At 38.8% G+C, this 27,307-nt stretch overlaps 2 protein-coding genes across 4 annotated transcripts in view; one reads left to right on the top strand and one right to left on the bottom strand.

Moving 5' to 3' along the window:
• The window catches only part of hmces (5-hydroxymethylcytosine binding, ES cell specific), an 8,478-nt gene extending 4,599 nt beyond the window's left edge, over window positions 1–3,879 (top strand). The window contains exons 5-8 of the mRNA XM_036559016.1: window positions 509–663; window positions 1,323–1,515; window positions 2,352–2,572; window positions 2,803–3,879. Of these exons, the coding sequence (XP_036414909.1) occupies window positions 509–663; window positions 1,323–1,515; window positions 2,352–2,546 (543 nt within the window). The 3' untranslated portion in view covers window positions 2,547–2,572; window positions 2,803–3,879. The remainder of the gene's footprint in view (window positions 1–508; window positions 664–1,322; window positions 1,516–2,351; window positions 2,573–2,802) is intronic.
• On the bottom strand, window positions 3,880–27,307 carry rab7a (RAB7a, member RAS oncogene family). Of its 3 annotated transcripts, XM_036559018.1 has the most exons (7): window positions 17,239–17,503; window positions 17,000–17,122; window positions 14,560–14,622; window positions 13,141–13,267; window positions 10,106–10,324; window positions 8,122–8,250; window positions 3,880–6,063 (listed from the first exon to the last, which is right to left on the bottom strand). In XM_036559018.1, exons 3-7 carry the CDS (start codon window positions 14,610–14,612, stop codon window positions 5,968–5,970), a joined length of 624 nt encoding a protein of 207 aa, XP_036414911.1. In that variant the 5' UTR covers window positions 14,613–14,622; window positions 17,000–17,122; window positions 17,239–17,503; the 3' UTR covers window positions 3,880–5,967. The 3 variants fall into 3 exon arrangements, with proteins under 3 accessions (XP_036414911.1, XP_036414910.1, XP_036414912.1); XM_036559017.1 differs by lacking the exons at window positions 17,000–17,122; window positions 17,239–17,503 and adding an exon at window positions 26,988–27,307; XM_036559019.1 differs by lacking the exon at window positions 17,000–17,122.

Below are 27,307 nucleotides of genomic sequence, written 5' to 3'. Positions count from 1 at the left end.
CAAAAGTGCTTTGCTATTTTACATTGAGAAATGTTGTTCTTGAATTCTTGCACTATTTGATCGTGCAGTCTTCCACAGAGTGGTGAAGCCCTCCTCATCTTTACTTCTGAAAGACTTTTATACCCAGTCATGTTACTGACCTGTTGCAAATCAACCACCAGGTGCGTTTTTTAGCATTACACAACTTTACCAGCCTTTTGTTGCCCCCGTCCCGACTTTTTTGGAATGTGTTGTTGGCATCAAATTCGAAACATTTCAACATTTGATATGTTGTCTTTGCACTGTTTTCAAATAAATATAGGGTTTTAATGATTTTGTTTTTATTTACATTTTGCAAAGCGTCCCAACTTTTTTGGAAATTGTTTTTTTTTTTTGTTCAGTATGATCTGTATGTGTAACACAGCCCTCCATAAGGTATACAGTACAGTAGGCTGTGCCTTGCTTAGTGGGCCTTTATGTCAGCTAGTTCACAATTCTGGATGCAGGCTTTCTTTGTCTCCTTTAACAGGGCGTGAAAGAGGTCAGTGAGTGGAAAGGGTGGCGTCTGCTCACCATGGCTGGTCTGTTTGACTGCTGGGCTCCACCTGGTGGTGGGGAGCTTCTGTACACGTACACTGTGATCACTGTGAACGCCTCACCAAACCTGCAAAGCATCCATGACAGGTGTGGTACTGAATCACTCACATTATATAAGGAATTAGGTCCATCGCTGAATATATTAGTAATTACTAATAATCTACTAATGATTTTAAATGCTTTCATAATAGGTTTTTGGAAAAAAAGGGAATTCAGCCAAGTTGAGAGTTATTAGCAGGGTTTCCATCCAGTTTAAATTGACTGAATAACTGACATGTCGCAAAAAAGGATGCAAATAAAGCTCTTTACAAGAGAATGAAACTCTACATCATGTCTGTAAAAGACGTATAAGAAATATGGAGCAAATTTATGGCAGTGTTAGAGTTGAGTAATGTCTCTTGCAGTTTTGTCGAACTTTAACAGTAAACAATGTCAAACAGCCATACAAACTTTTATGCTTTTAAGCTATTCAGTGTTTGTCTTTTACTCGATATGCCAAAATATGTCTAAATAAAAAGAGAGAGAGAAATTGGTGATTATACAATGAACTGGAACGTATCCATAACTTATTAGTAGTACATACACAGCCCATTAAAAATATTCATACCGTGTATTATTAAGGGCTAAAAAGTTTTTCCTGTAATATTCCATTTTACATACAAGGCCATAAAATGAGATTTTTTTTTTTTGTGAACATTTATTGTAAACTGTGACGGTTTCACGGTTCGAGTGCTTGTGTCCTTCAGAATGCCTGCTATTCTGGATGGAGAGGAGGAGGTGAGACAGTGGTTGGATTTCGGAGAGGTGAGGTCACTGGAAGCTCTGAAATTGCTTCAGTCTAAATCTTGTCTGATCTGTCACCCCGTCTCCTCGTTCGTCAACAACACCCGAAACAACTCGCCGGAGTGCCTGCAGCCCATCGACCCCACAGCCAAGAAGGTATTTCACTTTGCATGTAGATAATCAGATAACATATTAACAAACAGCATGAAACCATATTACTGCTTCACAGTGTGGAATCAGTTATTTTATTCATTATAATTTTATTCACTAGTAGCTGAATTATATTATATATATATATATATATATTTCAATATGTTAAACTCACAATTGTGCACTAAAATTTGCAGATTAATGATATATAATTGAAATAGAATTATCTTATTTTAGTTAGTACCCTTTTACCATAATTCCTTGATGGGTTATCTGCCCTGAGATTTCTTAACCACTTTTGAAAGGGATATTAATTTTATTAAAACTTAATGATGTGCAGCTTGATGAATTCTTAGGGGATCACCTACAGTTCTGCTCATCATTCCTGACACATCAAACCTTTTTTTAATACAGGTTCCTAATTAGCTGAACTAATTAGCTGAAATCTGTTATGATGCTACTATTTGACAACTTGCCAGAATCTTTATATACAAATTTCTTCAACAAATTCATTTCATATTAATTGAGCGATTGAAACTTATGGACGGTAGTAGAGCAGTGGGCAGTATGACGATATGTTTTTGTTATTGTGATAAATTACATCACAGATACACTTTTCTGCTTTTCTGTATCATCACCACTACAAACTACAACATAAACCGGCGTATAATAACCGCATAATAAGTAGCTAATTGCACGTCAGCCGATAATGACATTTTATTCATTTTTATCAATTACTTGATGTTCCCTCCTGTTTATTTTTGCCAGTGTTGAATAATATTTATTGTTCATTTTTTTCAATTTTTTTTTACTGCAACTTCGCTTCATTCCGCTTTTCCTAGGTTCCCCAGACAACAGCCAGCAGTAAGATGATGATAAGCTGGCTGAAAACTGGCTCACCCAGTAAGAGGAAAGAACCTGATACTGATACCGAAGCTAAAGGAGGAAAAACTCCAGAGAAACTGAAGTCTAAGCCTGTTGGGCCGATGCAGCAGTGGCTGCTGGGGAACAGTCCCAGCAAGAAGCCGAGACCTTAAAGCTCCCGTTCAGCTTCTGTCTTTTGGTAAACGTGCTTTTAAACATGCTGTGATGGCCATTTATTAGCGTCAGAGTTTAGTCTGTGCTCTGATGGATTTTCTGCTTTGCTTCCTAAAAGTGATCAGCTGGTACTCTAATAATAATACATCAGAAAAAAGCTTGAAAATCCACACATTCGTTAAACACAGATTGTGTATATGTATGGATGCGTAGGCTTTGGCCTTGTTTGTAACTATTTTTTTGTTCTATTTCCAGGTCCTTCTAACTGCCTTAGAAGAGACCAGCTTCATGCATACATCCTTGGGATCGCATATGCAGCCAGCCCCTCTGCTTTAGCATTGTCCTCTAAAAGAAATGGCTAAATTGGGTCAGTGTAAAAGAGTTTCTGCCCTCTCCAAGTAAAGATTTAGCACTTAACATCTTGGTAAACAAAATGTTTTAACCTCTACAGTTCTTAAGACATATGTAGCCTTAGCTGTTCAAGCAGTATCTGTTATTACTTGGATATACTGCGCTAAGAAAGTGGGCGGTTCATAATTTCAGAATTTTTCAGTCCAGATGTAGCTTTAATTGAAATGACCCAATGTCTACTATACCTCTACAAGTACATACTCAGTCTCCAGCATCAGTTAACTTTGATTAAAGGGGAAATTCCACTGACTTTTAAAAAATGTCTGCTTAACTAAATGGTTAAAAAAGGTCTTTGAGTGGTTTGATGTGAACCAACCATCCGAATTGTTCACAGCGGTGATGGGAACCAGACTGAAGAGTTCAGTTCACTAAACAGGGCCCAGATGTCTGAAGAATTTAATTCACTGAACAGAAAGTTATCAAACGAAATGGTTACGAATAAGCTGCCTGACGCCAGAGACATTTCGTTTTTAGATAGAATTTTAGCCTAAAAAGTACTTTTAAAAACACATTCAGGAAGGAGAAGCAGATGCAGGGCATTATAGGGCAGATAGTCCACACACTGTTTGGGATGCATCACAATTACATGTCACTTTCTTCACGTCTCAACAGTTACGATGAGTTATGCTGATATTTTGCAAAATTGGTGGAGTCCCCCTTTAAGTCTGGAACATATAGTGCAGGTATTTTGTCAAGCCTTTACCACAAAAACATTAGCTGTGATATTTAACAGATTTTTTTTTTACAGTCCATGATAAACATGAATTCCTGAACAGTTGTTCCTGTTAGCATTTAATTACTATTCAGTTGTTGCTGCTGTTAAATTGTTAGCAATTCTTAACGTTGCTCTGCATAAAATACAATTCCTCCGCCACGTCTGTTCTCTTGGGGGGGAAAAAAAGGCACTGCACAAAAAAAAGATTTATTCAACAAGTTTTTTTTTATTTTCATTATTACTTTGAAATACATTTATTTTCAAACGATGTATATGCTGTGCTGTAATAAATGTTTCATTAATTATGATGAATGCTTCACTTCTCCCCATTGTTGCCTATTTGTGTGTGTGAATTTGTTTTTGTCCACCTATTTAGGTCAGTTAATAATAACAATACAAAATCATAATAATAGTAATGATAATATTATTATTAATAATAATAATAATAATAATAATAATAATATTGAATAAACAGATAGTAAAATATCCGAGTGATACCAAGCTTACTTCTTCTCTATCCTGAGCCGCTAGCAGAGATGGAGCGAAATATGGAAAAAAAACAAACAGGCAGGAAGTTGGCTTGCGTCACTAATCGGATAAATTCGCAGTAATTGCAAAAAGTCCTGCTGACCACAGGGTCAACGATTTGGAAAAGAAAGAAAACACTACTGAATTAGACTAAATGTCACTGTTGCACTGACTTTAGTGACTGAACTTCTTACTCAAAAAGATACCAGAGCACCCCCCATCCCTGACTACACGATTGCCTAGTTGCTTGGTTCGACTTTCTCATCTTGTATGCAGGCTCATGAAGCCCTCTGTGCATGTGAGGGATTTGGGTGTTGGTGTATACTTGGTCATGCACTAGGGGGCAGTGTTCAAAGTAGATGCGGCTCATATGCTTCAGAGTAAAGCCATCGAAGGGGAATTCCACCAAAATCTACATAATTGGTTAATATGTAAACAAAGCCATTCAGGGTGGTTTGATGTGAAATGCCCTGTCCTACAGAGACTAAGTTTCAGACTTGTTCACAGTGGTGGTGATAGGAACCAGACGTCTGAAGAGTTTAATGCCTCTAAAATCTCCCTCATTACATTCCTTATTACATGAAATAATTACCGATGCACCACCAGATGCCTGAGACATTGTTTTATGATAGATTTAAGAAGGTTCTGGCCTTAAAAATACATTGAGTGGTACATGCATATTTGCATTTCTTGAGGCAAAACAGCACCAAAAGAAATATTTTTTTCCAGATTTAACACTATTTTACCATTTTCAACATTACAAATGGTGGTTTTGGATAGTAAATAAAATCTTGCGACCCCTCATTCGCATCACCACCACTGTAAAGATATTAGTGGTTTGTCTACAATGCACCATTTCCTCAAACCACCATGAACGACTTTTGTTTACATCCCAAACACCGAATTCTGAAAAACCTGTGGAATTCCCTTTTTAAGAGATAAACTGCTGATCCAGAGTCAGTTTTCCTCCCTCCCTCACTCTGACACTTCTTTACACGTGTGGGCCTCAGATCAAGCACGACTGCGAGAAGGTTTTACGCTAAAGTAAAGCAAACAAAGCACATAAACAGCTTTGCTTTGTTGGCGCCATCCGGCGTCGCGCGTAGAGCCGCCCGTCGAACCAGTTTGAGAAAGAGCAGACAGTTCTGATACCAACACAGAGCTTTTAATACACCGATTATATTACACAGCCCCATCGATCTTACAGATTCCAGTTACATGGTGGGTTCATATAAAAAGTCTCAGAAACCATTTCAAGTGCTGTGAGAGTTTCAGGGTTAACAGTGTGTGAGGGTGTGCATGTGTCCGACAGGAACTGAAGGGATTCTAAGGGATCCTGTGAAAGGTGTTAGGACTCTGTGACAAGATTAAGGTTAAAAGAGCTAATACCGAGGGCCTGGAAACACTTGTGTACCAAAATTTGTTTGAAATTATTTCTTTGGGCTTCAGACAGAGCCTCTTTGAGCACTTTTGAGTGTGTGAGTGCGCGCGTTTCGTGGTGTGTATACGTGTGTCTATGGTCGTGAGTGCAATTTGTATAGGGGATATTCTAGGAGAGGAAGCCTGCTTGCTCTATGAAGGCCAGTGATTACATTGGGGAAAAGAGAGAGGGGGAGAGAGAGAGAGAGAATAAGAGCGTGTGTGTGAGAGAGAGAGAGAGAGAGCGACGGAGGAATACGTAAAGAGGGACTGTGGAAAAAGAGGGTGGTGAGGAGGAAACAAGGCCAGAGAGGGTAAGGGTGGTCAGTAGCGCCCCCTGGAGGTCTTCAGCAGCTGCAGGTTTCTGCAGAGGGCTTGGCTCTCTCGTTCCGGTCCAGCTTGATAGGTTCTGGGAACTCGTTGTACAACTCCACTTCAGTTTCCTGAGAAAACGACACCAGATCAGAGGAACGGCCTTAGATCTACTAGTGCAAACCAGATATCAATAACTTTTTTGGAGAAAAATGAAAAGCCAAACCTATTATTGAATAATTAAATACAAAATATGAGCTTAAAGTGAAGACTTTCAGCTTTAAAGAGGGTATTTACATCCAAATTGGGTGAATAGTGTAGGAATTGCAACCATTTTCATACATAACCCCCCATATTTAGGTGCTCAAAGTTACTGGACAAACTAAATTACACTATCATTTTAATACTTGGTTGCAAATCCTTTTCTGAAGTCTGGAACACAAACCACCACATGCTGGGCTTCTTTCAGCTACTTAATTTCCTGCCTGTTGGGGCATTTAATCCTCAGTAAGTGAAATGCATTCACTGGACTGAGGTCAGGTGATTGACGTGGCCACTGCAGAACATTCCACTTCTTTGCTGTCAAAAAGTCTTGGGTTGCTTTCGCAGTGTGCTTTGAGTCATTGTCCATCTAGACTCTGAAGCATTCGTTTGGGTCTGAGCAGATAATATAGCCCTGTATATTTCAGTATTCATCCTCCTGATTTTGTCAATACTCCAATAAATACAAGAGAACCAGTTCCACTGGCAGCCATACATGCCCATACCATAACACTACCTCCACCATGCTTGACAGATGAGGTGGTGTGCTTTTGAAGCAGTTCCTTCCCTTCTCCGTAATCTTTTCTTCCAATCATTCCAAGTTGATCATTGTCTCATCTGTTTATAAGATGTTGTTCCAGAGCTGTACAGACCTTTTTAGATGCCTTTTGACAAAGTCTAATCTGGTCTTCCTGTGATTGCGGTGTACGTGTTGTGGTAAATCCTCTGTATTTCCTCTGGTCAAGTTTTTCCTCAACTGTTGGCTTTGACACAGATACACGTACCTCTTTACGCATTCTCGCCAACCGCTGTGAAGGGGTTTTTCTTCACCAAGGAAAAAAAACTGTTTTACACCACATTGGTTTTCCATGGCATTCTGAGCAGCCAACTGTCCTAATCACCTTTGAAATCCCCTAAAAATGTGCGATGATTAATTTCTTCACCGTTCACGCAATTTGGATGGAAATCCTCTCAAACTACTGAAAGTCTTCGAGCTCATATTATTTAGTAATTTCAACTCCAATATGCCGTGGTAGACAGCATAAAATAATATCTTGGTCAATATCCAAATATTTATGGACTTCAGGGACGATTTCCTACAGAGCAACTAAACTATGCTACTTCAAGAACTAAGCCATGTAATTACTACTATAAATCTGAACAAATTCTTAACCTAACCATACAAAGAAACCCTCCCAAAACCCCCCCCAAAAAATCCTTGTTTTCCCATTCCACCATTTATTATAATGAATGAGTATTCATTATACAGCTTCACTATATCTGATTTATTCATTGGGGTGTAATTTTAAGGGCATTATCCAAGTAACTCAGAAAATGTTAAAATTACTAATGTATTTCTCAATACAATAAATCAAAATCAATAAAATATATGAAGGAAACAAACAAAAACTACTATAAAGACTTGTTTCAACATTAAAATGCTTATAGTAACGAGTCTACATGCTTTGCTGTATCAGATTTATTTTTTTGGGCGCAAGTAAAGTGAAGTAAAGCTATATTAAGTAACTCCAGGAAGAGGAAGAACGAATTTTCATAATTCTTCCATCACAAGTGATGCCTACTGAAAGAATTTCTCACACCTTCCTTATCAAAAGGAACCGGTTACACTTTAGTCTGAACCTTTAATTCACATGTACTGTTCAGCACCTCAGTACTATAATGCATCACCGTTCAAATGTTCATACCACATTGTAAAATACTGCGTATGTAAACATTCACATTCATCTCTTTTAGGCTCTTTTCACAACAATGTATTCTGTATGTTCTATTTAATTTTGCCCCTTTTATGTCATATTTTCTTAAATATTTGTTAATAGATGCATACTCATCTGGTCTGTTCAGTAGATTGCATACACACGTGCACACCAACACAAATTTGTTGTGTGTGTGTGTCATTTGTAATGTACCTGTTTCAGTGCGTTGCGTGCAATAGTCTGGAAAGCCTGTTCTACGTTGATGGCCTCTTTGGCGCTGGTCTCAAAGTAGGGGATGTTGTTCTTGCTCTGGCACCAGGCTTGTGCCCTCTTGGTGGTTACCTGAGAGACGAGGAGGAATAAGAGACTTAATCTTACCCTCGAAACAACTCAACACTAGTAGTTACATCTACAGTGCATCATTTAGCTATGTAAAACCAAATATGCAAAGCTGACTTAAAATGATATTTAGCAAAAAATTGAATTTGTATCTTAACCTAAATGGAGTCGATCAGCCAAGACGTGTTTTCTGAAGTTTGCTATTTACACAATGCAAACTGGTGGAGTATAAGCTTCCATTGGGGTATAAGCTACATTAGCTTTGTAGCTCCAGGGCAAAACTGAAGAATCAAACGTCATTTACCAAACTTGTTTTGGCTGAACAACATCTGATAGATGATGATAATGGTGTAAATTACGTTTCTGGCTGAACTTTCCGTTCAACTTGCATTGTATATTCTAAACAAAGTATCCCACCCTGAGAGCACAGCATATTATTGGAACTTACAGGGGAATTCCCTGTATTCTTTCGAGACTTCTGCATAATTAAGTTGAGAGAGTGGTTAGTGATGAAATGCTCAGTTCTAGAAAAACTCACCAACTCAGAATTGTTAATAGAGGCAGTGAAAGTAACCAGACGTCTGAAGAGTTTAATGCCTCTAAAACCTCATAGAAAAGGTTGAAATGAAATGGCAATGAATACTGCCTGATGCCTGATTGTGTATCGATGGCCATGACATTTTAAACCGCTCATGAAGGAGAGGTACGTGTAGGGCAGAATTAGATTTTAGATAATAAATAAATAAATAAATAAAAAATATCCTCCGTTGCAGTAAAATAAAGCTCTGCTGATCATTCTGACACAATTTTAACAATAAATGGTTGTAAACACTGGCGTTAATGTAGAATATATCTGCTCATTCACCTTTTAACCCTGAAGGTTAGCGCACATACTGCTGGTCACATAGCAACGCAGACAACAGTCTTGTCTAGCTAGTAGGTAACGAAACGGCATAAATCAATAATTTTGAGATGAATGGACAGACTTATTCGCATTTATAAGCACTCAGCTGGTTTCCTGATACGTTTAATCTGCAACAATTAACTGCCAAATACTAAAATATCACAAAGATGAAATCAGTTTCTTGTTCAAATTGTCCCGTTCCACCTTAAATGGTGCCGCAGTTGCATTCTGCCGCCTCAGGCACCATTTAAGGTGGAACGGGAAGACATTTTACAAGAAACTGTTCTACTTTTGCAGATAAGTTTCCTGCCGGAGATGCAAGAAAAGTGGCTATAGCTGAGCTAAAGCTTAAAGCAAAGAAAGTCTGCATTTTCGTTTATAGTATTTTTTTTAGCTTATACTAGTACTTTAGCACATAATGAGACATATTTACAGTCAAGATGGTAAAACTTGATAAAATGTTGTGGCTCTCAAGGTGGTCTGATTTTTGTTGAATGGACAAAATGGCTCTGTTTAACAATTGGCTTGCTGACCTCTGATGCAGGGCATTGTAAGGCAAAATAGTCCCTCAAGAAAACTTATGTTTTACCACTGTTTTACCATCAACATAACATATAAAAACTCAGAAGATATGTGCAAGTTCACTGGTCATTTTGAATAGTAAACAAAATGAATGTATTTGCGTTGCTGGCCCTGGTTCGCGGCACCACCACAGTAAAGAAAATCTTACTTGGTAAGTTTCTCTACAATGCAATTTTACATCAAACTACTCTGAAAGTCCTCACATCTCAACAACTGCATTATTCCTAAATTTCTCCTGTATACGAGACTAAATTATTTTGCTATTTTCAAGTTCTGATAGCTTTTTTCAGAGAGATCTAAACACACAAACCCAAAGTTAATGAGTCATACAGTTCCAGTCCCATTACGACACTCCCCACCCACAGCACCCACCTGCCTATTCTCCAGGTCGATTTTGTTGCCAAGCACCACGAAGGGAAAGTTTTCTGGGTCACGCGGGCTGGCCTGGATCAGGAACTCGTCCCTCCAGCTGTCCAGCGTCTTGAAGGTGTTGGGCGCTGTCACGTCAAAGACAAGCACACAGCAGTCGGCGCCACGATAGAACGCCACGCCCAGAGACTGAAAACGCTCCTGACCCGCCGTGTCCCAAATCTGCACAGGTGAGAAGGATACAGAGTTAAATCAAAGCACATCGCAAGCTTAAAACCATTCTGACCGCACATCATTTGCCTGAAATCTGAACAGTTATCATGTTGATCTTCCATTCTGGACCACATTCAAATACTGACAGATCTATCTGACCAAATGCCTGCATGTTGATGGCTTATCTATACAAAAAAAGCTCAAAATCACCAATAGACAAAACAAAAAAACAAACAAAAAAACCCCAAAATAAACAAAAAAAAACAAACAAAACAACCACCTGAGTTTCACTTATTTTCACTTATAACAGTCTTATGCTGAAGTTTGGGTGCCCCAGGTCAAATGTTTTGTTTTGTTTATCTTCAAATTGAAAATAAATTTACAAACTTCAAATTTTAGTGCTTATTTAGTAAAAAGTTTGCTGAGTATAACATATTGGAAGCATAAAATTAATATAAAATTATTATTTTTTTAACCAATATGTAAAACTCAGCAAATACTTAGAAATTGTGTTACTAAAGCTACTAAAACTTGCTGAAAAATGCCATATTCAAGTTTGTTCTCTGTAGAGGAAGTGTTAAATCAATCAACAGACTTTTGCAGACTGTATGTGTGGTTATTATGTACCAAAAACAAGAATTCCTTTTTACATGATAATTTTCTAACCCCTGTTTATCCCTTAGAATTAAACTGCCTTTTTGTTACTGTGCCTTCAAGAATGATGTATGTAAACTAGCTCTGTTCTGATTGGATGCACTGCATTGTGCCTCATCCAAAAGAAAGCCAGGCTGAAACACTCATAACTTCACCATGTATAGTGGAGCTAAACTGCTGAAGGCTGAATAGGAATGAATTCCAACTGTTATTTGTGTGTTTCTTCCTTCTTGAACTTCTACATTTACCCAGTGTGCTTTTTACGACAGCTCTGATAATGCCTGACTGTAAGTCTCATGAACGGCTTTTTCATATCTAAACACATACAATTAAGGACATGTTCAGACTTGGTGGGTTAGGTTTGATTAAAATGAACCCTGGTGCGACTGCACTGTTAGTGTGGATCGTTATAATGTGAAAACTCTGCCATTCGTACTCTGGTACGCATCAAACAAGTGGACAGAGACCCCCTGAGCAGGTCGGACTCGGTTTGCTATAAAATGAACTTCTTTAAAAGCATGAATGCAGTACGGACCAAAGACATCTAAAAGGACCAGAGACCGAATGAACGGTCATCTCCTTTCTGCAGAACTTCTTTGGTTCATGGAAAAGAGAAAGCTTTGATGCTATTTTGACACATGCATGTGTTTTATGTCTTCATGAGCTCTAAATCGGTAATTAGAGAACATATAGTTTTGCTTTTAAAACGAGACTGAGGCAAATTTGAACTCCTTATAAAAACACTCAATATGCACATTTGACTGCACACATAAGTTATGTTATGTATTAAGGTGCCAAGGTTTCTCCATTGTGTAAAAGCAGTGAGCCACTGGATGCTGTTACAGGGGTTTCTCCCTCCTTGGCATCATGCAAAACCCAGTTAATGCAGAGAGTCTCATGACTGACTATTCTAATATCACAAGACAGATAAAACGAGGCATAAATAAAACCATCGAGCCCAGATAGAACAGAGATCAGTTAATGTTGGACAAGACTTTTAACATTGCGACAACAACGAGTGTGTTTACATGCACCGATAACCGCAGAAAATCACTTTTTGTCAGTAATCCAATCAACGTGTTTACATGCACTTGAGTAAACAGATAACGGGGAAACTCCAGGTCTATATGAGTCAGGCAGTAATCAGATTTCTGCTTTGCAACCAGCCAATAAACTCACAAAAGAAGACGTGACATAAACGTAGCATAACACTCAAACTTAATGCCGCTGCTTTTAAAAAGAAAACAAACCCCCCCCCCTCAAAAAAAAAAATCGTACCACACGCTGAATATATGAACACACATCATCTAGAAGTTAAAAAATATATCTAAATCCTTCATTTCGTCAAGCATGTAGTTGGTTTCAGCATCGCTCCAGTCTTTTGCTGCCTCTCACAGCGACACTCCTCGCTTATTTCTGTTTTGCACATGTGCAGACTGAGAAATCCGAAAGAAATCAGAGTAAGAGTTCACATGCACTGAGAAATCTGATTACTGAGCTAAAATCCAGCTCTCTTTATCGGATTTCTAGACCTTACTCCAATCTAAGAAATCTCAGTATGCTGTTTACATGACCATTTAAATAATGAGATAACTGCAGAAATACGATTATGATCGGAATATTGAGTGCCTCAATAAGTGCTGAGTGTTATATATATGCCTATATGGCAACACAACTGACTGAAACAGGTATGTATAGTCATATGCAGACTTTTGAATGATCCTGGTCAAAATAAATATTTTGTTGACGTCAACATACCCTTTACAGAGAAAAGCAGTATGTTAAATTCAGCAAATAAACAGTGATTGTGTATGAAAATGTGCAGAAGTGTGATCTCTGCAGAGGATGTGCACTTAAATCAACAAAGTTTGTTTGACACACAAACTTTTGCAGTCTTAAAGTCTTAAAACTGTAAATGTCTCTGTCACAGCTCCTCACTATGTGCTATAAAATCACATTAGATGGTGTAATTCTATACAAAACTACAGCATATTTTTTGTGCTATATAGAAGTGACTTGCAGAATCAGAATATGAAGGGATGTTTGTTCTGTTTTCTACAAAGATTAGGCCTAGATTTGGACCTAATTACACTCAGTGTGGATTATTTACTTGCAAATACTAGTATAAGTCTGCTTGAGGACATAGGACTGCAATGTGTACTGCTTTGTACCTGCATTGTGACGAGCCGGTCGTCCACCATCACCTCTTTCGTCAGGAAATCGGCTCCTATTGTGGCTTTGTACTGATTGCTAAACTTCTTGTTCACATACTGGTTCATCAGAGAAGTCTTCCCCACTCTGCGGAGACATGCATACGCACAGCGTTTCAAGCTCAAACCACATAGTAAAGAGGAACTGAAAGCTCAGCAGTGCGTCTTCACCCACAACAACAGATGCCACAACCTTAGAGTTTTTTGAAAAATAACATTAAGCACAAAGGAAGTCACATTCAAACGGTACCCAAAAATAACACGTTTGCATGAGTACAGTGTAAAATCTGAACATAAACGGTCAACGGAACATGAAACGATCCAGGATCAGATTCTTGTTCTTCGTAAAAAGAGACACGTCCACAAATTTCCTTTTGAACCGAGATGCTTTCTGAATGTTTATCTTCAGAAAGCTTTGAGGTTTTACCCACGCCACTTCTACTAATCAATCTGGTAACTTCAGCAAATGAGGTATCATCTTATCCAAAACATGCAAACACAATAAGCTGAAGAAAGTGAATCTCTGATGTCAGCAGATGGCTATGATCAAGCCAGCTACACTAAAGAAAGATTTCTTTCATCTTTACCAGTTTTCAAAACCATAATGATGAGAACGTGTTTAAAAAACGCTTTAGACCACAAACGTATTGCGGTGAGCTCATTAGTCAGACAACAGTTGAAGGCTTTCTGCATAAACTGTTGACCAGTACTGCACAGTTTAGTGGTTTTCCTGCTTCTAGTCAAGATAAAGAGGGATGCGACTGATTTTTTCAAAATTTGTGGTTAATTAAAGTGTGGTTTTCAACCTGTGGGCCCTGGTGGTACTCTTCTGTAAATTATATATATTTTTTAAATTGTAAAGTTTTATTACAGTATTTAGACATTTATCAAAAAATGATGACAAATATTGTTGTGAAAACTGTTTGCAAAAACAAAATATATATATTTAGGTCAAACTCAATGACTAGCCAGGCAAATGCATGACTGAGATAACTAACATGGCTAGTAGTGCTTATATTTTCAGTGCAAGTCAATGTAAAAAATCTCTCTTACTGATCATATGGATCATTTTTTGTGGATAAATGGCTACAAACAGAACATTTTTGGAAAAAATCAAGTGAAACCTGAATGGTTACACTACTGAGTTATATTTATTTGCACTGTAGATATCACAACCCCTGGTTCCCATCACCACCACTGTCAATAAATCAGTTTGTAAGTTTCTCTATAGTAACCATTTCATATCAAACCATGCTGAATGACGTTTACATCTAAAAATTTCATTATTTCAAAATTTAGCTAAATCGATGGAATTGTTATGGCCGACTAGGGGTCTCTGCTTTAGTGTCTTGTGTCAAATCCTTTGAGTTAGATACCCACCCTGAGTCTCCGAGGATGATCACTTTCAGTAGAACTTTCTTCCTCGATGTCATTGTGTCACAGCTAAGGAAACAGGAAAGGTCACAGTATGAGCACATGACCATTATGTCACAGGTCACACAAGAGCAACATGTTCACAAATAAAGCTTTTTAATCACACAAAGAGACACACAGACATCACAATAAAGGATCAACTAAAACATATAACACTATGTTAGCTGTAGGAATGAATATGATGTGCAAAACGGCTTTGCTTCTAGTGAACACAATCCGAGACAAGTTGTTAGCTGTCCTATTCTAGTTGTTTATGTACAATAACTAGCCTACATTGACACTACTGTCCTTTGGCAACCACAAGCTACAGAGTTAACTGACCTATCCAAGCCCCGGCCACCAAAAACATACTTACTGTTGTGAGATTGGACAAGCTTTACAGAATGCTGACAAAAAATGTACTCATGCTAATGAAAAACTATCTAACTAACTTCACAACGGTTTGATTTGTGTGTTTTCTGAAAATATATATTTTGTATACATGTGAAAGATATCAGGGGACAACCTGTTAAATTTTTGTGCTAAACTGTGGCGAAATGTGCCGCTAACAAGAGTACATGCTCTCTAAAACTCTCCCCCAAATTTCTCTAATCCGCACTCTTTTAACGTCTAGAATACAAAGATAACAGTTTATTTTTACAGTGTTCTCCGCACACACAACACATCTACGTGCTTTATTGGAGTTTTTGGGGGGCTTGTCAGCAATGATGACTTACATTACATCCACAGGCTAACAACAGGGCAGTTGTTCATCAGACAATGTTGATGAGCACGCCATCGCCCCCTACTTTGAGCTGCCCCTTTCATGTGGCGTTGGATTGTTTTAAAAATTTCCTACTCGGTTTGTTCCCACTCACATTTTTCTCAAAATTACTCATGGTAGTCCCCACACGTCCTCATTACTGGATCATGTCTGACCATGCGAGACTAAGACCACGTTTACACTACAAGCCTCATTGCTCAATTCTGATTTTTGTTCAGATCCAATCCAATCCAGATTCGTGTTGGTAAGTGACTCAAATCAATCATTAATGTGAACACACCTGCATCCTAAGACACCCTGAATGAGCACATCCTAATTAATAAAGCCATGTAACGTCATGTGTCACTGATCTAGAACCACATATGAAAGGCTACGTTCACATTACCAGGTTGAAGTGCCACAAATCCGATCCCTAATGTGACTCAGATCTGATGTTTTCAGGGCTGTGTGGACACGCAAATCTGATCTTTTCAAATCCGACCGGAGCCACTTTCAGCATTACCATGGCAACAGCGCCGAACAGAAGTTAAAGCCTGTAAACGGTGGAAAAGCAACACATCTCACTTTTTCTCCTTCGTCTCGCTCTAATAATGAAGCTGAGAGCTGATCAGAGTTAATGATCTTCACAGCGAAGCTCGTTCTGCTCGTTAGTCTGTTTGCTTGCTGATGATGAACGAATGTGATTCATTCACGTGACGTTACTGAGTAGGATGTGCTCGTGCGGGTCATTTCAGGACCCCGGTTCGTTCACATTAATTACAGATTTGAATGACTTACCTAAACGAGTATGAACCATCGTGTCAGAGAAATCAGATTTGAGCAAAAAATTGGAGCAAAAAGTTGGATTAGAGCAATGAAGCTTGTAATGTGAACGTAGCCAAAGCGGCTCAGATCAGATCTGAAAAGATCAGATTTGCGTGTCCACACAGCTCTGAAAACATCAGATCTGTATCACGTTAAGGCAAAAAATCTGATTTATGCCACTTCAGCATGGTAATGTGAACACAGCACGAGTTTCAATTAGCTACAACAACACAACCCAGCTCGATAACGTCACATGTTAAACAGATTTTAAATTATGCAGCAACTTAGCATTGTAAAGGTTCAATGTGAACAATTTACAAATTTTGACAAAAAAGTTTTTAGGGATTTTTGCGAACAATCTGTAAAACAAATATGAGAGTTCTTGGCTGACGCCAATATCTTATATTTTTTTATGTATGGATATGCCAATGCTGACACCTATGCATTCATGAAAAGTAAAAATTGGGACTACATCTAACTGGATGAGCATTAAAGAGAATTATACCATTTTCCTGTAGAGGGTTACAAATGCTGTAAAGAGACCAAACTGCAGCACAGCAGCCCAAGATCATCTAAACATTCTGTTCTTCTGGAGTACAATAACTACACCATCAAATACCGGCTGAATTATCAGTCAAATCTAAACATCTAATCAACATCAGTAATTTTAGCTTAAGAAATTATCTGCTAATATGGATGCAATTGCAATATCAGCGTACATTCCTACTGTAAAGCTTGTCCAACGTTGCGACAGCAGCTATGAAAGAATGCTTTTGTGGGTGGAGCGTGGATAAATCAGATCGGTCTGAGCCTTTTTACCTTGGTCTAGAAACTGTTGGCTTTGCAGCTGAGGAGCAGGTGAAGACGGGTAAACACCTTAGCCGAACAAAAACACCATATTACATCACCCTTTCACTGGAAACCAAATGAAGCCAGCTTAACCTACAAAGCAAAAGTCGAAGCTTGAGGCTCAATTACTAACAAGCAGAGTGAATTTTTTTGAAGCCCTAAAGAAACAACACAAGACCAAACGCAAGGTGCACAACATGCATGCTTACCATGTTCTCCGTCAGTAAACGTGGAGCTTGTTCTAGAGTACCCGTGGCACTGCTTTGGAACTTGCTAGCATTAGTTTTGATGAATTTTTTACTATAAAAATATCTAATGGTATCTGCCATAAAACTACTACTACTACTACTGCTACTATGACGCAGCTCTGACAGTCATTAAATAGAAACCCATTGTGTAGGAACCACTCATGTTCCTGCTCTAAATCTCAAACCGGTCATGTGTTCTTGCTCTCCATTACCCCCTCAAAAGTCACGAGGAGTGCCGGTGCATGCTCTCTCAGCTGCTCGCGCGCTCACTCCCTCTCTGTCAAACGTACAGACCCACTTCCTATTAAAATGAAGGCAACAGGATAAAAGTCACTTCTGTAAATGCACGCGTTTCCTCAATATCAGTCTGTCAATCACATATGAAACTCTCGCCTGCTGAAAAGTGTCAAGTACATTATATTTATTAATGAAAAAAAAAAGTGATGGTTCAAACGTTTTTTGCGGTTCAGGTTCTATTTGTGAGCCTCATTATGTTACAGTCTATCATCTCATTATGCTACAAACTTATTATACATTTGTATATCGTATAATACATGGCGTATCAAACATATCATAATATCTCATCAACATAAAAAAGATAACTTGGACCAAGCAAAATTAAGAATACGTGGTCCTAAATAGGGATGGCCATTTCAGTCTAATTTAATATTCAAATTTCAAAAAAAGGAATAGTTCAAAAAAACAAAGGAATCTTGGCCTCAAGCTGCTGCACACCCACATGTCAGGAGACAGCGATCAGTGACACTGACGCCACTCAGCATCTGACTATTACTGCGCTGTGATAAACCCAGACCACAAGCCCACAGTAGGTGGCACGAGGCTTGACATCTACACCAAGAAAGGTCAATCTAAAGTCCTAAAGATAAACAGATACATACCTTTCAGCCAGAAAACAGCAGGTTTGTGACGTTATTTAGCTGATATCAAACCTGAAGTTCACTAAACGATGTTGAAAACTTGCCATGCTATTAAATCTATACAAGTAGAGAGTAACATAAGCTTGAGCTTCTGGTTTATCTGTGATTTCTGCGATGCTTACTATATGCTTCAGCTGTGCTTTGTAGTATCTGCTGCCAAGCACCAGAGACCCTTTGTTGATGTGGAGCTTCTCAGCCAATGTATGGTAGCTTTTAGCTGGATGTAGTAGTCTTTCTACGCTTCCTTGTTTGGACTAAACAGATAAGAATATCTGACCAAAACATAAGACGCAGGCTCTACGCTGTCCTCTGGTAGAGTATAGAGCTCTCACAGTTCTTATGAAAACGTGTAATGTTGTAGACAAGCTGATTTGTATATTTACTATTAGATTATTTAAACTTTCATGACTATTTGAATATTCAAACATTCTGACGAGTTCTTCGTATATAGTTCTAGATTCACTGCAGACATATATTGAATTATATAGTTATTTAAAGAAACTTTCAAAATAGAAAGTAGGTGACGTGATAATAGTGACCACACAACCTAACATTAGCATAAGAACAGGGAGCAGCTATATATTCAGTAAAGAACGTGTTGGAGGCCATTACCTCACACACACAAAACACACTGAAATGGTGTACTGGTGCTGCTGCTAGTCGCCTTGTAAAGCCCGAAATAACCATTTAAAAGTCAGAGGTATGTATTAACGTGATATGTGCGGGTTCAACAAGGAAGTCCGAATCGATGTTTAGGTCTCAAATGCAAAATCAGACTTATACTGATGAAGACATGATGACAGTAGTAGTTAAATTCACTCACATCCACAGAAGACACATCCTTCACCAAGTTTTGACAAGAGTTCTCTTCGAATAATCCTTCAACGCACTCGCTAAATTCAGATTCATCTACTTGTGGGGGTCTGAAGCACCACCGACGTTACAAAGTGTTCTTCTGCATGTGGCCTGCAATTACATATTTCTACCAGAGAGGTCTCCAAATCCCCAAATCCTACACAGGGCTGCTTTAAGTGAAATGCTCAAACGAAAAAGCTTATTAGTTTTCAAAAGAAAAAAAATACCGGATCGCAAAATATATTCTTAATACCAGTATAGGTGGGACACTACAATATTGATTTTAAATTTTACCAGTATTGATAGTTAACAAGAATTATAGCAATGATATTCTATTCAATAATATAAAAATGTCTGCATTTCCACACACTTTAGTTTTGTTGTAGTGTATTTAATTTTGTTCTCTTTAAACATCAGAACAGAAACGTATCAACAAAAAACTAATAAAGAAGGAAAAAAAAAAATCATTTTTAATGTTATTTAATTTTTAATAAATCACATATTTAAGTGATTTTGAATCATTTCTACAAGTTTGTTCATCATGAAACACATGGTGTTTCAGTTTTTAAATAATAGTTAAAACATTACTAAAAAGAGGACAAAAAAAATGGAGATACAAGGTTTTGTTCCAACAGTGATAACATGCTATTATAAAACACTAGATAATAAATTTCATCAACACCACCCAGCACTACTTAATCACCATCTGTATCAGACGATACTTAATGTTTAGGTACCGGTATTGGAAAATAAAGTGCCATCTCAAGTGCCAGGCCAACTGGAAGGGAAGAGAGTGCTGTTCCTAAATACTTGAGCAAATAAATGGAGCTATGAACACAACCTAATGGGGCACAGCGTGTCCTGCAATGCCGACAACGCTGTGACAAGGACATACTCCCTTTGGGAGCGCTGAGAAATGCTTCAGACATATCGGACTCTCTGGCACAACACGCGCCCCATATGGGGAATGCCATCAGCTCAGTGACGAAAACATATTGCTCTAAACAGAAAAACATATTGCACAACAAGGCATGATCCCATTCCAGGAAGACTTCAGCAGAATGACAGCATGAAAAAAGACCCCAGTGTACTAACGGCTGACTCCAACAACAGTGTGGTGAGGGTAAATCATGTTTGATCTGACTGAAATTCAGGGATATCTTATATATGGAAACATAAAACATTTCAGCTTAAGAATAACATCAGCTACATACTTTTTAAATGTAGATATTTTTTATGTTTATGACATTATGTTGGGGCACTTGTGCCTGTACACATACCTGTACTGTTTACCCCTTAACATGAGGGCATTTCTGCCCTTTGCCCTGATTATTTCTGACATGGTCTGTAAGATTTTTTTTTTCCAGAATCTACTTAATCGTTCAAAGTGAACACACTGATTTGCCAATTTATACATAACTCAGCTCTGAAACTATCCTTACAGGTGCTTTGAATGTGCCCTGGTAAGTTATTCTTTCAAAATCTAGAGCACCTTGTTCTGATTACATAAATGTTTCTGGGAAATGAAGTTGGATGCATGTTGCACTGCATGGCCTGGAGCTGTATGTTCACATGATATGAAGTTAGGGCCAAGGAATGGTAGCCAATCGAAATCAGAGACCCAAGACAACAAAAGAACAATAGCCCTAGGCTGGCTGCAGATGCTGGACACAAGGAGACTCAAAACAAGGCAAGTTTCTGAGAAAAGGCCGTGAGGTAAATAATAGCCACGAGGAGTTTGTTCAAGATGAAATCCTGACATGCATGCTCCACCAGCACAGGGCTGTTATTTGCACACCAGTAGCCACAGGAGTGGAACTAGTTTAGCTTGTTTATCTTAGGCTCAGCCCGATACACATACCACATACCTGACTAATAAGAACCTAGTTTTAGGGCTGTCCCGATTACTCGATTAAACGATCTCTGTTTACATGCTCACTACAAGTAATCAGATCCAAAAGTGCACGCATGCGTAGAGAACCACTTAGTGTAGATGTTGCCATAACAACAAGCATCACGTGAGTCCAGTCAGAGTGAAACGAGCAGCAGTGAGCAGCGCTTGTGTTTTTAATTACTTTAAAATGTTGTCAGAAGGCCGAGAGGAAGACGTCGCGTTCTGAGACACATAAGCTGGACGTCCGTCCCACCGCCGTCTTTTAAAGATCAGAGCATAAACTTCGTCTCCTCTGCAGACCAGTTTCTACTCCGCCATGTTGAATGTTATAAACTTTCACTGTGACGTGACGCACATGATCAGAACGTACTTAAACTTTCCGATAGGGAATGTATTTGGATACAGACGTTTACACGGATATTATTCTTCTATTTAACAGATTATTTACAGGATTACCCACCTCGTTCAATCGGATAGAATTTGTATTCCAAATGGCCTCAATCAGACTAGTCTATTCCGACTGAGGTGTATACATGGATGTGTTCTATTCCGATTGAGCTATTTTAGTCTGATTATTACGAACTATCAGGCTGCATGTAAACGTGGCTAACGAATCAGCAGTTATTCTAGAATCTTTGAAAGACTATTCATGGCTTGCCAAAATACCTCATATGAGCTTCCTGGACATTCTAAAACATAAGCATTAACACGAACTTGCCCACTGCCCTACCCCTAAACTGCCGCCATAAAGTTGGAAGCATTAAATATCTTTGCCTCCCATAGCATTAACACTAGTTTCCACTGGAACTAAGAAGTTGAGCCCAAAACCCTGAAAAACAGCCCCAGATCATTATCCCTCCTCCACCAAACTTTACTGTTGGCACTATGCGTTCCAGTAGGTAGCGTTTTCCAGGAATACACAAAACCTGGGTTCAACCATCAGACTGGCAAACTGTGAAGTGCAATTCATCACTGCAAATAAGATGTTTCCACTGCTCCAGAGTCCAGTGTCGCCATACTTTACCACTCCAGTGGTGCAAACTCTTCAGTACAACCCATTTTACTGCCAGTCTTTGTTTGTGGAGATTGCATGGCTTTGTTCTTGATTCTGTACACCTGTTCGCAAAGGGTGTGGGTGAAACACCTGAACTCAATAAACAGGAGGGGTATCTACACACTTCAGGCCATATAATGTAACTGGTTACCCGATTACGTATAAAAATCAACAGTAAAAGTCCTATATAGCTTTGTGAAAGTGTTATAAAGTTAGGATTATTCACCATTAGAGTGTTCAAACACATTCATCAAATGTGCCATGATCTTCTGCTACAATTTTAAGAATATTAAGAGTAAAATATGCATGGCTAAGGTGGATTGGTACTTAATTTGGTTCAATATGCCAAAATGAACCCCCACAATCAGGCTACATAAGAGCGCTGAGATCCATTAGACAAGCTCTCCACGCTTTCATTTTCATATTATGTAACACCAACTTCAGCATGACAATCAGTGAGGTGCATTTACACTGTAACCCCTTTGTGGAGTGGATTGCGCGATCGGTCTCGGACTCGACCTGTTCCTGTCCTGTCCTGTCCCACAGGCTCTCAACTATGAATTAAGGCCTGATACATGGCAACTTTGAGGTCTGGGTGAGTTCAGGCATGCCAGCACTGTGACTAGTGATAAAATCTGCAGCCAAGAACTAAAATCCTTTTCTTCAGGTCTGTCAGGAGGATTACTTAACTAATGCCCTACTTCTGAAATAATACCGCTGCCAAGAATGCCATATTTAACTGAATTTTGTAATAAGACCTGCAACAGCCTAAGAATCTTAAAACATCACCCTCGAACACACTTTTCGTTCAGCTGACCTACATTTCCCTTAAAAATCATATGCAGATTCACCAAAAGCACTCCCCCAGCATCCCTGCACTCCATCCCCAAATTGGCATGAATATCAAACAACTGCAGTGCTGCTGTTACCCACTTGTAAGATGCGCCTCTACTCGAAAAAAAAAAAGCTACACGCCCAACATAACAACCAAGAATCCCTGAAAAAAAATCTCACAGAACAGAAAATCTCAGACCTACATACAGCATTTCTACATTATATTCTTTATAACATGATTTAAATTCCATACAACTATAAATCTCAAGATTTATGTTGACGATTTTATTTGAATTGATTTGATTGCTTTGGTTGACTATAATAAATAAAAACACAGTGAATGCACAAATTTGTCTGGAGAAATTATTTACACATTAGTGAAATGTAGACAATAAAAACACCAAACTGAGCTTATATTTACATATGAAAGCAGCCCAAGAAATGTACTTTGGCCACAAATGAATGCACACTTACAACACTTATTATTATTATTATTATTATTATTATTATTATTATTATTATTGATTTGCACATTCCAAAATCGCTGCAGTTGAACAGCCACCTTTAGATCTTTTGTATTTTACACCTCAACAGCCTACTTCCCCAACTACGAAAGAAAGGCCCTGATGTGTATTTCACAGTGCAATGGGCAAATCACAATGTATATTGTTTGCTAATGTGGAGGAAATGCTCACAGTGGTGGAGAAATGCCATTTAAATGCCTATTGACTGAAAGTACATCAATGCTAAAAGGGATGACTGCATACATAAAAGAGAGGAAGAACGCGTGTGCATTCTGCCTTACCAAAAAAAATGCTCAGGCTGTAACAAGTGCAATCCATTGATTCTGGTAAGGTATAGATGTAAACAAGAAAGAGCAGCCAAGAATGAGTTTAGGCTTCATCCTGCTGCCTTCTCAAGGGCAGCTCTTCAGAGTGCAGTGAGCTACAACCATAGCACTGGCACACCTTCCACAAATGCTGTCCACTAAAGGTGGACCGACTTCAGTAGAGTATCGGAAAATCACAAAACAGTGTATTGAAATTAAAAACTGTACAAAACCTTCACTTTCTTATTTGCCATCTTTCACGGAAACCACTGTCAGTGATCAAAACAAGGCGCCTGGGCGCATCCCATTAGAGTAAAGTGGGCAGACAGGGCGGCGCTTAAGGCCACCACACACTCACGTAGCAGAGAGCTGCTGTACTACATAGAAGGCGCTGCAGGATGAGCGCCAATAAACGTCATGTCTAAGTCCATCTTCACACTTGTCTCGTCTACATGTAATTAAATGATCTTTCAATAGATCACGCTTAGCATCAGCTTGTCAAAACACATGACGCAAAAAAAATTAGACTAGGCTACTGACGCTACCTGAGGCAACTAGTCTGATAGCATTTGTCAGTTCTAAAAGAATGACTGCCTTTCTGGCCACACATCATCTACAGTGGCTTTCTGATGGTTTTGATATGGCTTTAATTCAATGTAGTAGTAGAAACTGAACAGTACTCGGAATCGTCAGTGCCAGTGTGCGTACCTTCATTAAAAACGATGGTCTTTATACTATGCCTGCCCCTGCCTTCAAATGTCTGGACTTTTTCCTGAAACCACTTAATAAAATAACATAATTACATAAATTCTAAGGGTTATGACATTTCAGGCTAATTTTGTTAGAGGTCAGCACGACAGCAATAGAAAAAGAATGTTCAAAAACTCAAAACAATCTGTGTGGTATATAGACAGCTGTAGAACATGGCAGTTTTAACACATAAGGCATCAAAATAATCATTCAATCCCAATTGATGACACTGCCAACCATTGGCGGGAGTCCAAATAGATCAACACTGTCCTTGCTCTCTCTGGGTTGGTAAGACGGTCCTCCCTCCCTCCCTTACAGCTAAACTGGGAAAAAAATTGTGCAAAAATCCAAAAATACAACAAACATCTTATAACCTCAGAATCAAAAATCATATGACATCTAAAAATAAGAGCATTGTTACACCACTGCTGTCAACAGCCACATCATTTGAAGCATCCTCCACTGAAACAAAAGGAATTCCCTAAAAATCTCCAGTGGGAGGTCAATCGGTGAGCCTGAAAGGTGCTGGCGTTACTTTAGCCAGCCGGATCAACTACATAAATTCACAATTCAGTCACAGGATGCATTCTATCAAGACATATGCATGCATACATACATACATAGAGCAGGGCAATGAGCAAGCCAAAGTACTGGCCATTATATAGGTGTGCATTATGGTCACAAAGGCCTACAGTAATGCTGCTCTTTCAGTGAACTATGATCTGCCATAAGCAATAGTCAATGCAGTCAAACTTTACTGATCCATTTAAGTCTTGTTAACTTTCTAAAATATGCAGTATCCAAGTAGAACTGCATAGTTCATGACCCACGCAAAATAACCAGCGTTGTCCACATCGGACATAAAGCACTAAGCTTTATGAGCAGGCATGACTTATTACACAATCCTAGTCTAAAGCTATATTCTATATTCTATGTCTAGTCTATATTTCTAACATTGCAAATACAAAGCATGTCCGTGTAGGGGTTACAGTCCCATACATGCTTATTCGTGGTTAACGTTCATCACATTGCAATGTCTGCAATTCACTGCAATGGTGAACTCCATATTTAATCTGGAACCCATGACACTAGGAAAAGTCGGATCACATGGTGCAAACTGCAAAGCCCTTTCTCCAAACGTGAATAAGAGTCCTCTATGTAGAAGCAAGCTAGAATCCTTTTTTTACTGAAGAAAAAACATTTTTTGAATTTTTACTCCAATAAGTGTTTAGTGTTGCTACCAGCACGTCTTATGTGGTTACTTTATTTATTGGCACAGGGTGTGGACTGTTATGGAAATTCCTCACACATGGAAGTTAAGATACTGTGCAGGGGCTTGTAGCTGGTACTGATTATGGGACAAAAAATCATCATTAAATGACAAACATAACTATATTAGATGCAAGTGCATGTATAGTTGTGATGTCATCATCTGGTATGGTTTATGCAGTTTGAGAGGTGATAAAATATTATAAAATTAACAGCTGAGAGAAGAGCAGTGAGCTGCAAACTAACTAAGCAATCGTATATCTATTAAACAACTACATTACCCACATAACCTAACTACCTTATGATTTGGGCAACATCATGCACAATTTAAAACGCCCTGTAAAGACTGACAGCTCACCGAGAATTAAGCTATTATTAACGCTATGTCACATATTAAAACAGTGGAATATCACTATTTTAGCGTAACGAAACACGAACATATTAATGGAAATGCCTTAAACGTTTCTACAAAAACACAGGCGTAATCTAAATGTGTGGTTTACGGTGACCAAACCTCAGAAAACGAAGTTAGAGAAGTTAGCTAGGTTAGCTAGCACTGACATCCTGTCGGCAATATGCTCCGTCACCTTAGCTACAAAGCTGAAATCTGTTCTTTTTCGAATTTTCCCGTTCCACCTTAAATGGTCCAGCAGTTACATTCTAGCGCCTGAGCCGCCAGAATGTAACTGCCGCACCATTTAAGGTGGAACGGGAAAATTCGAACTAACGCTAGAAGCTGGCGAATAGGAAGCCGACTTCAGCCTCGTATCTTAGATAACCTCCAGAAACTAATAACGTAAAAACACCGTGTAATCTTTTTATTTCCATATTTGTCCCTCCATTTATTTATCTAACGCTACTCATCTCTTTAATCATCACTGTCTGTGTTGTCAGTGTTTTTGCAGAGCGAATGCTGGCTAAGGTCGGACTTTGACACCAGCTAACGTTAGCTTAGCTTAGCCAGAATCGACATGCTATTTCACTGCAGATGACCTTCTTTGGTTGTCACAAAATCCTAGAAACACCCCAAAAATCACATAAAAGCGTAGACTAACCTCGCTATTGTAAACCAGCTAATACAACCCTGCCAATGCTGACGCTCAGTTTGTCAGCATAGCATAGCACAGCTAGCGCGGTTAGCTTGCAGTGGAATCTGGTGTTAGCAAATAGCTAACCTACCGCTATTGGCCAGAAAAGGCAGCTTTTGGACAACACTTTCCTTAGAAATGCGCTTGACCCGCTAATGTGCTGCTTTATACGATACTGTCGTTTGACAGTGTAACTTACCTTATCAGAGAATCAGAAGAGTGAGTCGCTTCACGCTAGCTCGTATTTAAGCTAACCGCTAACTCCTCGCTAAGTCACTATTGTTTGTTATTTGAGTTGTTTTCGCTCGTCTGACAGCCGATGGGAAGCAGATTGCTTTGGGTCTGGCTGATTAATCTGAAACTGGGATACCGATGCCGTCTTCTGTGACCGTTCTAGGCGATCGCCGTTAAAATGACTCTTATTTCTCCTTTCTCTTTCTTTTTCTTTTTTGTCGGGAGCCGCTTGCTCCTCACTTCCTCCAAAACAAGCCCGAGTGTGATATCAGCACCGTCATCGCA

Source organism: Colossoma macropomum, unplaced genomic scaffold (assembly GCF_904425465.1).
Source record: "Colossoma macropomum unplaced genomic scaffold, Colossoma_macropomum, whole genome shotgun sequence".
Classification (NCBI taxonomy): domain Eukaryota; kingdom Metazoa; phylum Chordata; class Actinopteri; order Characiformes; family Serrasalmidae; genus Colossoma; species Colossoma macropomum.
Note: the sequence above shows the minus strand (reverse complement) of the source record. Positions and strands in the feature narration are given on the sequence as shown.

Excerpts from the sequence above, each read along its gene's own strand:
- rab7a (XM_036559017.1), bottom strand. The coding sequence starts at position 14,612 with ATGACATCGAGGAAGAAAGTTCTACTGAAAGTGATCATCCTCGGAGAC. Across the intron at positions 10,325-13,140 it reads ACCGGCTCGTCACAATGCAG|ATTTGGGACACGGCGGGTCA; the intron begins GTACAAAGCAGT and ends TCACCTGTGCAG. Across the intron at positions 6,064-8,121 it reads CACGCAACGCACTGAAACAG|GAAACTGAAGTGGAGTTGTA; the intron begins GTACATTACAAA and ends TCGTTTTCTCAG.